The sequence below is a fragment of the Mastomys coucha genome, unplaced genomic scaffold, assembly GCF_008632895.1.
Source record: "Mastomys coucha isolate ucsf_1 unplaced genomic scaffold, UCSF_Mcou_1 pScaffold1, whole genome shotgun sequence".
In the NCBI taxonomy this organism is placed as follows: Eukaryota; Metazoa; Chordata; class Mammalia; order Rodentia; family Muridae; genus Mastomys; species Mastomys coucha.
In genome coordinates this window covers 32748334-32762166 of record NW_022196891.1, presented here as the reverse complement: position 1 = coordinate 32762166, position 13833 = coordinate 32748334, and the positions used below count along the sequence as shown (strand labels likewise).

At 51.4% G+C, this 13833-nt stretch overlaps 1 protein-coding gene across 1 annotated transcript in view; it reads right to left on the bottom strand.

The window, feature by feature from the left end:
* The window catches only part of Cacna1s (calcium voltage-gated channel subunit alpha1 S), a 67935-nt gene that overhangs the window by 14223 nt on the left and 39879 nt on the right, over positions 1-13833 (bottom strand). The window contains exons 17-29 of the mRNA XM_031340522.1: positions 13143-13275; positions 12322-12451; positions 11713-11772; positions 11050-11156; positions 10478-10565; positions 10152-10259; positions 8387-8439; positions 8018-8164; positions 7164-7365; positions 6842-7000; positions 4884-4994; positions 3791-3874; positions 582-731 (exon numbers count right to left, since the gene is read on the bottom strand). Coding sequence (XP_031196382.1) covers positions 582-731; positions 3791-3874; positions 4884-4994; positions 6842-7000; positions 7164-7365; positions 8018-8164; positions 8387-8439; positions 10152-10259; positions 10478-10565; positions 11050-11156; positions 11713-11772; positions 12322-12451; positions 13143-13275 — 1532 coding nt within the window. The remainder of the gene's footprint in view (positions 1-581; positions 732-3790; positions 3875-4883; positions 4995-6841; positions 7001-7163; positions 7366-8017; positions 8165-8386; positions 8440-10151; positions 10260-10477; positions 10566-11049; positions 11157-11712; positions 11773-12321; positions 12452-13142; positions 13276-13833) is intronic.

Below are 13833 nucleotides of genomic sequence, written 5' to 3'. Positions count from 1 at the left end.
GTTCAAGACCCCACTTCCGAGCCCCGATTGTCTCATAGCCTTAGACTATCCTGGAATCCGGGGCTCTGGGGTCATGTGTGTCAAGAAAGTTGAATGTGGGGTCCAAGCTATGCAGTAAGCCTGTGCTTGGAAGCAGAGCAGGGATTCTTCTTGGGCTGCAGCAAGGCCCACTTGTGGCTTCCTGTTCATCTCTCCTTCTCTGTAAACTGTCACCAAGCTAAGTATCTGGTGGCCTGGAATGTCTCTCAGAAGTGTCCAATAGTTTTATCAAACTGTTTGCCATACACTCAGTACGGTCACTGTCATTCCCACTTGCCCTACACTGCTCAAGTGAGGTAAGCTTCCACCCTGTGCCAGCTTTAGTCATGTTCCTTACAGGGCAGTTTGGGCCCTGTTCCCTGTGCCTGCTAAACTGTCACAGGCTGTCCTTTCATTTATAGAGAGAGAATGGGGAGAATCCTCAACCCATTTCTCAGGGCTCAAAGGAAGCCACCACATCCATGCATGTCCCACCACAGAGCCCCCTCCTCTACCCAAACCCCAACCTTCACTGGGCCTGCTCTAAGGAAAGGAACCCTGACTTCTGGGGGTGGGGCAGCCCATGCAATCCATGCAGCCAGCTCGGCATGCAAGCTGCAGGGCAGGGTGCACAGGCTCATGCAGCCTGAAATTACAACGTTCCCGCAGCCTCCACCCAGGCAATACAGTCCCCCGCTGGAGGCCAGGAACGTCTGTGGAGAAAAGAGACGAGGGGAGAGAAACACATGGGAGGGAGGGGAAGAGAGCTGTCAGAAAGGACAGACACAAGGAGAGTTAAAGAGAGAAAAAAGACAGGCAAGGGGCGGAGACCTCGCATGGCCGCAGTCAGGGGTGGAGAGGGCAAGAGAACTGGGCAAGGGAACATGAGGGGAGGGGAAGACTGGACAGAGACAGGTCCCATCTCATCTTTGAGAGGCATCTCAAGGGCTTGGGTTCTTCCTGGGTTTGGGTTGTGTGGTACAGGGCACATCCTGGCCAAGGGCATACTGGAAAATACCTCTCATTGTTATAAGTAGATTTCCTCTACCCCCCACCCCCTGTAACCAAAGCTGATGCCCTCACAGAGGTCCACCTTCTAGAGGCAAAACAGGCGGGGGTGGGGGGGAGACTAGAGACCCTTCCTCCCATCAGGTATCCCCTGACTCAGGACAGAAACCAGGATCAAGGCTCACATCTCAGTGGCCTGGCCCCTTAAGAGTGAATGGTCGGGTGTATGGGAGTGGCCATCTCCCCCTCCCCCACCGTATTTTGTGAAGCTGCCCATCTTCTAGAGCCCTGGGTTGGTGAAAGAAGCAAATTATCGGGCTTTCATGTGCCTGCAGACAGACGGATCCCAGCCCTCAGGCTCCCTGTACCACTGGCCTCAATTCTGGCTGCATGTCAGATTCATGTAGAGAATCGTACTGTACATATGCCATTGCTGGGGCCCACCCAGCCAATGAAGCCAGCCACTGTGGAACAGTGCCTCGTTTCCGAGGTGCGAGGGCACACTAGGAGAGTCTCATGTGCAGCTGAGTGATACATGTGCTCTTTACTTTTATGGTCTGACCCCTGCCACTCAGCACAACTGGGCCATTTGAATTACAACAAAAATCAAGCAAAACTGGAAACCAGCTCTTCAGTAACATCAGCTACATTTCAAAGGTCCAGGAGGAGTACAGAACAGGACAGCGTGGGACTGGCAGTAAAGTTCTGACGGACAGGCAAGGCCCTTCCCTAGTTGGTGTGTTGGGAACATAAATCGTCTTAAGGTGTCTCAAATACATACTCCCGGTAAGAGAAATTTTCCGTTTCTGAAAAATCGAAGAAAGACCATGGCAGCCTCCACAGGCAAGAGGACAGCCTCTGGCACGTGGGCCTCAACTCACACTTGGAGAAATAACTATTTGAATTGGGGCTATTTATTCTGGCTGTTCAGAGCTCTCTCTTCTGGCTGCTTGTGACAAGTGAGGCTCTCAGACCACAAATAAATGTTTTCCTGGCAAACGCTGAGCATGGATGGAAACTCACAGCACATCCGTACATTACACATTATCCCCTCTCTCTTCCCACCCCACCCCTGCTTTTGTCCAGATCCCACCCCCACCCCATCATCCCTGAGCAGATGGAGCTGTCTGTCACCATCCTGTGATGAGGTGAACAGGGTTCCCAGGATCCTCCCCTAGTACAACAGACAGTTGGTGTGGCAGCCAAGTCCCCAGAAGGTGCCATTTCCCCCAGCGCTGCGGAGCTTTTGGAGCCTCAGCCCAGGGCCCGCCCCTTCCTCACAGACTAAGGCTGGGCCCTCTCTCAGGGATCTTCAGGCGCCATATCTGTCTCTCCCACCAATTTGCTGCTTTGGGTCAGGAGGTGGGAAGTTCAGAAGGAGGCCCATCCTATGAGTCCCCTGCCTTGAATGAGCTGACCCCTTAGGTAGGCTCCCACTACTCCCCAGCTAGAGCAGCTTAGGCAGATGAATGTCCTTCTCTGTCTCTTCTTCCTCCTGCCTTCCTCTACCCTTGTCTGGCTCCAGGGGTGTGGCTCAGTGATGACCCAAGGGGACAGTGTCTTTTGTTTTCCGCCTCTGATCTTTGGGAATCTCCTCTTTCAGCCTTCATCCTCTCTCTCCTGCTCAGCCTTCAAAATACACCCCAGGCGACCGCCTCTCACCACCCCTACAACCAAATCCCCTTTCTGTCCTCGGCCATATGGACCACTGCGAGCCCTTCCTGGCTGCTGTCCCTGGGTCAACCCTGGTCCCTCCCAACACAAGCTCAACAGGGCAGCCCCAGTGATGCCATCAGAAGTAATATCTGACAGTGTTTATACCTTCCAAAGGGTTCTTCACTATTTCAGAACAGAATCCTATGTGTAACTATGACCTTCAAGATCAGAACGCAGTGTTTATTCCCCGTTTCAGCTGCAAGGGACTCCTGCTGCTCTCTGCATGCAGCAGACACACTCCGCCCACGGGATCTTTGCATATTCTCCTCTTGCTCTACAGCAGTGTCTCCCATCGCTGCATGGCTTACCCCTGCTTTATTCAGATCTTGGCTCCATACAATATGCTCATGATACCATCCTCTCGTTCCCTTCCACATGCCATCTCTACCTGCCTTATCTAATCTTTATTGTCTGCTGCCCCCTACAATTTTGTCCCCCGCTCTGCCTCCAGCACCCAGAGCCATACACGGCACATGTTGGTATTCAGTAGGTACTTAATAAGTGCTATAAATGACTGGATCCCTAGAGGAGAGCTACCTTTTGGGGCATTAGAGTAACATCTCAAAAGTAGAGATTTAACCCATTCCTGGCTTGTTCAAAACGTCTGGTGACTTTCTATCAGGGAGTGGGCTCATGAACTTCACACCTTCCCCAACCATGTCCAGACCCCTTCTCTCTTCTGCCTGTCCACATGGATCTACTGAGATACTTCAACACGTCTGACCTCTGTGCATTCTCTCCCAGAAGATCCCCTCCCTTGGGCTTGCTTACCCTCTTCAACTCCACTGCCACCTCTTACATCTTCCTTAACACTGATGACCTCCGCTTGCCACTCTAGTTCTTGACTTCTGCTGTGTAGGCACACTCATACCAATCTGGTACCCCAGGCATCATTCTGCTCTGGGGGATATCCCTCCTCGAAGGCAGAAGGCTTGTCCTGTCCTACCCCTGGGGTACCACGTTATACTCTCCATGGATACTCCTTAAACAACTTAAACATGGCAGAGTGTCCCCACCCCAGGGAGGGCTCTGCCCATCCCATACTCACATCGATCTCACTCAGGATGACATCAATGATGCTGCCAATGACGATTAGGAAGTCAAACACATTCCAGGGATCTCCAAAATAGCCCTGGGAAGGGAGGTCATTGAAGAACAAGGACTTAGCTGTGGATGAAAGCAGCCATGACAGCCAGTGGGGGGATGGGCGGAGTCAGAAAGTGCATTACTACGCACCGCTGTGTTACCCATGCATATGTGCATATGGGTCTGGTTCCTAAGCGTAACTATAAATACTGAGTGAATTACAGTAAAGCTCTCATCATCATCACATCTCATCACAGCTACCTGGCGTCCGTGTCCTTCCTTACTAACCACTTGCTTTCACAGGTACTCAATTATCTCTCAGTCTGAAGCACCTACAGAGTGAGGGTCCGCTGGCCGGTCCCCCTCAGGCACCTATCAAGCTGCTGGGCAGACCAGGGTCCCAGCATCCCATTTCTCTTTTTCCGGTTTCTAATTCTCATCCTCTGAGCTATGGTTTCAGCCTTCCTAATGATGCAACCCTATAACACAGTGCCTTATGTTGTGGTGATCCTGATCATAAAATTATTTTGTTTCTACTTTATATCTGTAAATTTGCTGTTGTTGTGAATAGTAATGTAAAGATCTGATATGCGACCTCCAAAGGGGGTGGAGACCCACAGGTTGAGAACTGCTGTTCAGGGGTGTCAGTGCTAAGAGGTTTATTGAGAACTTAGGCCAGAGCTTTCACCTCCAAAGCCCCACTTAAAACTTCTGCCCAGAGCTGGACAGAACAGAACCCAGTTGGACTAAGATGGGATTGTGGGAAGAGATCTGAGAGACTAAGAAACAAAACAAGATCTTCTCCTAGTTTGAGGCTTGTGCTCCAGAAGCAGAAAGGAAGGCATGGGATGTGAATGGGTTCACAGATGCAGTGGCGAGCATCTGTATGGCGACCACTCCATTCTGACTTCTGGCTAGGCCCGCATCTGATGGGGAGGCATAGCATAGGCATGAACAGCCCTGAGAGCAGAAGGGCCTCAGGTAGGAGGAGGAGAAAGTCTCTCCTCCCAAGCCACAGCCATTCCTTTGTCCCCATTGCCCACCCAGTCACTCACCCTGGGCTTGAAAGCTATGAGCTTGAGGACCATCTCCAGCGTGAAGATGATGGTGAAAGCCACGTTGAGAATGTCTGAGATGTGGTTCATCTGTTCCGACTGGTTGTAATGCTGGAGAGGCAACATGGGTGAGGTAGGCCAGGAGGGCCAGGCTTACCAGCTATAGGTCACAATCCCAGATCCATCCTCTCTGCAGGAAGCTCCCACTGTCCTTGGGCCCACTTCTCAGCTGTTTTATGTCAGCAAGCTAGGAGATTAGTAATCTCTTCTACCAGATCTCAAGGATACCTTTCAATACCCATTCCATCCACAAGAAGCAGGGGTAGAGGGGAGCATGGAGGTTCAAGAACCATAAGTCTGACCAAGTATGGCTCAGGGCTACAAATATCACTTATATATTTGGTCCTGGGTGACCAAAACTGAGTCTCCTAGGCAGGGCTTAGCAGAGTTACTATGGTACAGGACTAAAGAGAAGATCCTGGGGTTCTGGGGTTGACATCTATCTGGTGGGAAACAAAGCTAGCTAAGACTCCTATATACCAGCTGCCCCAGTGTGGTGGTTTGAATATGCTTGGCCCAATGAGTGGCACTATTAAGAGGTGTGGCCTTGTTGGAGGAAATATGTCACTTGTGGGGGTGGGCTTTGAGTCTCTATGTTCAGGCTTCAGCCAGTATGTCTCCTGCTGGTGCCTTTGGATCAGGATGCAGAATTCTCAGTTCCTTCTCCAGCACCAAGTCTGCCTGCACACTGCTGTGCTTCCTGCTGCGACGATAATGGACTGAACCTCTAAAACTGTAAGCCAGCCCCAATTAAATGTTTTTTTTTCACTATGAATTGCCTTGCTCATGGTGTCTCTTCACATCAATAAAACCCTAACTAAGACAGGCAGTGATGAGACGGGGAGACCCTTCAGTCAACAGCCTTGGCTTATGTAACCACCGCTATGGACCACCTAGGACTCTCATTCTTTTTTTTTTTTTTTTGTAAAATCCCAACCATCTTCTACAGAACCTTCCCAGGTAGGGGAAAAGGGTCTACGAACTCCCTCACCCCTCAGCAGTGGGACCATGTCTGCCTCCTGACTCACTCCCAAAGACATCACTGCTTATATTCTTCTACATGACTGAGGTCTATACCTCAGTGAGTCTCCTCCCATGATTCCATGAACCTGCAGGGTATGGTCTTCTCACTGTCCTATTGTTTAAATGTGAACTATCTCCCATAGGCTCATGATCTGAACACCTGACCCCCAGACTGTGGTCTGAGAGGAACTAGGTCACTGGGGTAGACCCTGAGGTTTATAGCTAAGCCTTGCTTCCCACCCTCTCTCTGCTTCCTGCCCTGCTGAGATGGGAGCAGCTGGTGTGTGTTCCCACCACCATGCAACAGCCCGCCATTGTGCCTTTCCTCACCGTGACAAACTGTATTGTATCCCTTCGAATCATGAGCCAAAATAAAGCGCTCCTTTCTTAAATGTTTCATATAAGATGTTTGGTCAACGTTATGAGAAGAGCAACTAATGTATATTGAGTATGTCTTGTGCGTCTATGAGCAGAGTGCCTAGCTGTGAAGTTGTATTACATAGGGTTTAAGGGACCGGATGTTTAATTAATGTGTGATAGCAACGCTGCCAGCTATGATATAATCTATGAGAGGTTGCTCCTTTCCTAAGAGGGAGAATCCAGCCATTCAGATTTGCAACAGTGAAGCGAAAACAGAGAACACGTGTTCTGCTTCCTCTCCTGCAGCAGCCATCTTCTGTTTGAAGAACTCCACCCCATCTCTCTGGAGGCTTGAAACCATAAGGGACGAGGCTGGGATTAGTTCACTCCTGTGTCCTGCAGCTGGCATGCAGCGGGTGCCTTAGAGATACCTACTGAGGTGAAGTGAGGACTTCTCTATGTCCCTGCCCTGCCCAGGCCTAGGTCTTACGATGGCCAGTCCCTTGTCTCCTTACCTGCATGCCTAGGCAGATCGTATTGAGCATGATGAGAGCAAACATCAGGTATTCAAAGTAGGAGGAAGTGACGACGTACCACACCTGATACTGGTATGGGTTTTTGGGGATATAACACCTCAGTGGGCGGGCCTTCAGGGCATACTGTACACATTGGCGCTAGGACACAAAAAATAAAAAACCCAGGATAAGTCAGTACTTATCCTGAACTGCTTCAGGTTGGAGATCAATGGGGTACATAGACTAGGACTGGACCTCAATGGAGACTCTCTTCACAGGCCTGTGGGGCTCAGCTTCCCATCTCTAGCAGGTGGCTCAGTACCTGGTTCTTGTCCAGCTCACAGTTCTTATACTCAGTCTCCCCCTGCTCCTGGAAGGTGACGATGACAAAGCCCACAAAGATGTTCATCATGAAGAAGGCGATGAGGATGATGTAGATGATGAAGAAGATGGCCATCTCCACTCGGTTGTTGTAGACGGGGCCTGTGTCCTCCTCATTTGAGTCTATGGCCTTGTATAGTAGCCTTGGGGTGGGCAGAGAGGCGAGGATAAGCAGCCAAGCAATGGGAGAGAAGGCAGAACTAGTCTAGGCAAGGTTAGAACCCATCCTGCCATGGTCCTGCCTATCCAGGGGCATCTCTTCTACCCCAGTCAACCATTAAGACTTTGCTATGCCTCCCTGCGCATGTATAGCAGATGTGCAGCTTGGCCTTCATGTGGGTCCTGAACAACTGGAGCCAGGGCTATCCCAAAAGCTGTTGCCTGTCCATGCGCTATGTTCTTCTAGCTGGGCTGCCCTGTCTGGCCTCAGTGGGAAAGGATGCATTTTGCCCCACAGAAACTTGATGTGCAAGGGTTGGGGGATACCAAGGGGACCCACACCTGCTTAGAGAAGAAGGGGATGAGGAATGGGGAGAAGGATTGTGGGAGGGGTGACCAGGAGTGGGGGCAGTGAGCTGGATGTAAAGTGAATTTAAAAAAACAGAGTGCACTGTGGATAGGGAGACATGCACTTGTGGGAGAGATTGGGCACACTTTGTCAGAGTCCTTTGATCGGCCTGAGTCTGTGGGTGTGTTGAGCACTGCCACAGGCTGGCATGGAACACTGAGGGCTGCTGGTTCCTTGGCACCACCCTCACCATGCCCATGCTGGACACAGACCCTGGTCTTACTCACTGAGGCCATCCCTCGAAGGTGGAGACCGTGAAGAGTGACATCATAGCAGAGAGTACATTGTCAAAGTGGAAGTCGTTGTGTATCCACTGGCGGGGATGCAGCTCTATCTGCGTGGGGTCTCCATCCTTGTATATGTAGTAGTAACCCCTGACACAGAGAGACCCAGTCACTCCACCATATGGCTGGGATACCTCAATTCCACTCACATCTCCTGGGGGGTGAGTGTGCCAGAGAACTGACGGTCCCTTTCTAGGACAGAAATGAAGGATGCTGCCGGGCATTCCCTTCCCACAGCAACTGAAGGCTTCCCATCCTGAAGGTCCCTCGTCAGAGCCTCCCATATCCCTTGGCCGGCAAAGCCTGGGGTACCTGCACTCCTCTTCAGTCATCTTGGATAAATCATTGCAGCTGTAGAACTTTCCCTGCATCCAGGACGACAAAGACGACATGGAGACACGGTCATGGAAAGAGGGTGAGATAAATGGGCTCTGTGGGTACTTGGTTGGAAGGAGAAGGGAGGGCTGTCTGCAAGAGGGAGGAGAACGCTCCTCTCTTACATACCCTGAAGGCAAAGCCATCATCATCCATAGTCCCCAACTGCTCCCTACCCAGCCTGGCTGCTGCCTTAGATGGGCATTTGTGGAGGAGCCAAGGCTGGACCCCAGTACACAGTCTTGCTCCTTTGTCATCATGGCTATTGAGTCTCCTCCCATCACAGCCCATGCTGTACAAGGGGAAGAACTTGCTCACCCTCACCTTTCTTCTCCTGTCCCTGGGAAGCCCAAGGCAGCTAAGGAAAAAAGAGCTATACGCATGAATCCTCCCAGTAGGGCTCTGAGAACTTAATTTGTCCTCAGAGTTAGATAGGGGTTGTACTGGCTGGTTTTGTGTGTCAACTTGACACAGGCTGGAGTTATCACAGAAGGGAGCTTCAGTTGGGGAAGTGCCTCCATGAGACCCAGCTGTGGGGCATTTTCTCAATTAGTGATCTTGTGGGTGGTACCATCCCTGGGCTGGAAGTCTTAGGTTCTATAAGAGAGCAGGCTGAGCAAGCCAGAGGAAGCAAGCCAGTAAGGAACATCCCTCCATGGCCTCTGCATCAGCTCCTGCTTCCTGAGCTGCTTGAGTTCCAGTCCTGACTTCCTCTGGTAATCAACAGCAATGTGGAAGTAAGCTAAATAAACCCTTTGCTCCCCAACTTGCTTCTTGGTCATGATGTGTGTGCAGGAATAGAAACCCTGACTAAGACAGGGGTCCAGCACATCCCGGACAAAGCCTGATCTCCCTCATACTGAAGGCTGCCAAAGGTTTTGTCTGACAAAGAGTTGGATGCAGGGTGACCCTACAACTAAGTTAGGTTTGAAATGTGTGAAGCCTGGTCCAGTTCCTTGGAAGATCCAGAGAGGGGAAATGCCTCAATCAAGGGGCCCAGCTGCCCTGCCTCCCTCCAGGGCTCGGTCATTTCTTCAGGGCACTCCATCTTTAAGGAGTTACAATTCTGTGGGAGGAGGTTCCTAGAGAGAAACTGACTAGCAGTGTTCTCCCTGGGAATTCACATGGAAGATTGTCTTTGCGGAGGTGCCCAGGAGGTGTGGGTGATGCCAGTCATCCCCGCCTAGACCTTGGACTGTATGTAGAGCCTGGATGCAGCAAAGAAGGTGGCTGGGCTAGGGATGCTGTGGGCAGACCTGACAGAGTAGGTGGAGGCTGGCAAGTTAGTGAGAGGAAAGCTAACTACGGGGTCTGTGGGTAAGAGTAGATAGACACAGTGGTAGAAGGGGCCAGAGAACCAGAGGCTAGCAACAGGGCTCTGAGAATTTAATTTGTCCTTAGAGTTAGAAAGGGGTCCAGCACATCCCGGACAAAGCCTGATCTCCCTCATACTGAAGGCCTGCAAAAGGTTTTGTCTGACAAAGAGTTGGATGCAGAGTGACCCTACAACTAAGTTAGGTTTGAAATGTGTGACGTCTGGTCCAGGATGGATGCTTTCTCCTTTTGAAACCATAGATTCAGGGTCGGTTGCTTCCCCAGTTTGGGTTTCTCTTGCTTGAGGAGAAGTGGCTGGCTTTTGTCAAAGGCCTTCGAGCTGACCCTGGTGGGGAGGGGAAGGGCTGCTGGCCAGGTGGAGCCTCACCTTAAAAAGCTGCACTCCGATGCACGCAAACATGAACTGCAGGAGTGTGGTGACCAGCACGATGTTCCCGATGGTGCGGATGGCGACGAACACACACTGCACCACGTGCTAGAGAGGTAGGGACAGTTCCGTGGATGCTGGGCTTGTCCCACCGCACCCCACCATCCTGCCCCAGGGAACCCTGGGAATTCAAGACTCTGCCTGCTAGGAGAGCCAGGCCCGTGGGGGAAAGCTGGCAGGCCTGCCTCGTTCTCACAAGATGAGCACCTGAGTGGAAGACCTGGAGTCAGGTCTGCTGGTCCCTCCCCTAAAGGGGCCTCTCTCACCTTCAACCCTTTGGCTCTGTTTATGGCCCGGAGTGGTCTCAGCACCCTCAGAACTCTTAGGATCTTCACCACGGAGATGGCGCTAGACCTGCAGGAAGCAAGTTGTTGTGGGGCCTAGAGTGGTGTGTTCCAGATGGAGGGTTGCAGCCAGGGGCTTTGCCACCTCTGACCTGGAGCTGTCCACATGTGGCCTCCCTGACCCATGGGTAAAGCTGATCCCTGATCATTTGCAAACGGTCTCATAGGCTTACTTCCTCTCTGTGGACATAGACTCTGTCTTTTCCATCAGACTAGAAATGACCTGCAGCTGGACCTATGTACTCCCCCACTCCAGGGGCCTGGCTGGCTTTTCCTCTTTGCCTCCCTTCCTGGTCTTCAAGATAAGACTCTGAACATTTAGCACTGGCCCTTCAGCCCAGCTGAGGACCACCCAAGGATGTTCCACCCGAGGTGGCCCTTGGCTACCCTCATGTTTCAGCCAGGAGCTCAGCCACCCACAGGACCAGGACTCCTGCTCTGACATACAGGTACAGAGAACCCACATACTGGAGCTGGGCCCTGCCACTGCTTACTCGAGGCCCATGGAGATGAGAGACACAGCCACCACCAGCAGATCCAGGATGTTGAAGTAGTTGCGGCAGAAGGAGCCTTTGTGCAGGAAGGCTCCATAGGTGGTCATCTAGGGGAAGAGGCAACATCTGGAGCAAGCAGCTGGAGGAGCAGACATACCCCTCCTTGAGAAGGGCTTCTTATCTCAGTCTGCTAGGGTGAGTGTCAAGGAATGTCATGTTACCCAAGTCCCTAGGCTCAAGGGTACTCCCTCTGTTCTCAGGCTCAAGGGTGCTCCCTCTGTTCTCAGGCTCAAGGGTGCTCCCTCTGCTCTTGGCTTCAGACAAACCCTGGGTACTCCAGGAGCACTGCCCGTCTCTGCCCTCAGAGGAGGAGTCCTTTTCTCCAGATGCCTTTCATGTGCCTCCACCCCTCCTTTTCAGGAGTGGAAAGCCCCCTCCTGGGCACCTCCATCTTGCTGGATCCCCTTTGCCTAGGAGCAGAAGCCCTGTGTAGTCTCCTGTGTAGTCTCCTGTGTAAAGTCTTTCCTATCATACTCATCTCTACCTTCTTTCTCTCCCGTTCCTTCGCAGTGCCCTCAAGCGAATCCTCGGGTGTAAATTGGAGCCACTCCATGCAGAAAAAGTTTTATACCCAGAGATGCGAGTCCTGTAGCCCTCACTTACCTTAAGGACAATCTCCACAGTGAAAACAGCAGTGAACACATAATCGAAATACTCGAGGATCTGGAGATGGGGCGAGGTAGAGGCAACCAGTGAGAGAACTGGCAAAGCAATGGTGTCACTACAAGCATCATCAACCTCCATTACCATGACAACCACTACTACTACCACCACCATTAGCAGAACTACCATCACCATCGTCATCACCATCGCCACTGCCATTACTGTTAGCATCACTACCACAAATATTACCATCATTATCAACAACACCCACTACCCCCATCGTCGCTATGATCACCACCGTCTCTATCGCCATGATGATCACTGCCACCACTATAATCACTACCACTAATACCATCATTATCACTACCCTTGTCATCAGCATCACTGCTACGACTGCTATAATTGCCAGCCCCATCACTGCTCAGGGCAGGGAGGCAAATCCGGCCTGTCTTGCTTCTGCTACGGAAGCGCTGCTCAGAAACTGCAGAGGGGATGTCCCGGCTCTCCAGAAACTATGAAACTCTGATGTCGGTGGCCACATAGAGGGTATAATTGAACTTGAGCCCCAGAGCCGGGTAGGTGCTGAAACAGCTGAAGGGGCTGCATCACCTGATTCCTCATGGAGTCAGCCCGGATGGGGTCCTCGGCGGCCAGGGCCGCACTGCTGAGCAGGATGAAGAGTAGGATGAAGTTGGTGAACCAGGTGGCATTGACAATGCGGTGACATAGGACACGGATCCTGTCAGGACAGTTTGGGAGGATGGACGCTGAGAAACGCAGGCAGGAAGTTCAGGCCTCACTCACTCACTAACTTCTGCCCTATAGAGGGATGCCGGATCCACTTGCAGTCCCCCAACCATCTGGGAGTAAGTATAACCTTGCAGCTGCATGAACCCCTGGCTGGACACGCATGATTCAGCCCCCACTTTGTTCCCTTGGTCTTAGTCACATCTCCCAACTGAGCCCCTCCATCACCTGTCCCCTCTACCAATACCCACCACCATGATGATCCCCAGCCAAGACTGGGGCAGGCTGATCTCTTTCCCTGGGGCAGAAGAAACTCCATGAAATCTGTTTATTCCAGAGCTGAAGATTATAATGCTAATAACAACTCCAGCTCTCCTGGCCCTGCCTAAAATTGCCCTTAGAAAGGGAACTAGCAATCATGGTTCCTCTTAGATTCAAGTAACTGATAAAACCTAAAGGTATTCTTTCTCACAGGAATACTACCATTTTATTCATCTTAAAGGTATTTTAATTCAAAACCAGTGGCTCATGTACGTTAGGCAAACCCTCTGTCATGATGCTAGGAATGAACTGGGCATATGGTAACCAAAGGTGGGGAGAATCAAGGGTAGATGTCTTCAGAGAGGGAAGCCACTGTCTTTGAGAGCCTCACCAGCTCTCATGGTTGCCAAAGCACTACCTACTTATTGGTGGGGCTGAAGATGAAGAAGGAGCTGGCCTCTGGGATGGGCACTGCTTTCTCTTTCAGCTGCAGCTCAGCCAGAGGGCGTGGTCGGGGGCTCACTGGGATCTCGGGCTCATCTTCCTCATCATCCCCTGGTGGTGGAGAGAGAGAGAAATAAGGGGTTCTCCCAAACGTTGCCAGGCTCTTAGCTTCTGTGCTCGGAGGCCTCCTAGGACCCTCTGAAGCTGCTGAGCAAAGGCTAATGTGAGACAGCAGGTGTTAGCAGGGCGAAGCCTGGGCCTTTCCTTTCTGATGCCTAGTGCAGACTCTAGCTCAGAGGTCCCCAAGACCTTCTGCGAGGAGGGCCAGGGCAAGGTTAAGGAGTGTACACCTTCTGTCTCAGGGTTAGTTAGACTCACGACATCTTAAACAGTAGTTGGTTGCTGCAGAGATGTGGTCTCTGGGCCTGGCTCTGCACTGCCTCATGGAGCATTATCCTGTCTTAGTATCTCCTTCCCGATTTGTAAAATTGGCCAAGGAGAAAAGGATTTTGGGAGAACAGAGTTTGGGGGTTCCTTCCAGGGTTAGGATTCTAAAAACATATCTTTTTGTTTGTTTGTTTGTTTGTTTTTGTTGTTGTTGTTGTTTTGTTTTGTTTTGTTTTGTTTTCGAGACAGGGTTTCTCTGTGTAGTCCTGGCTGTCCTGGAAC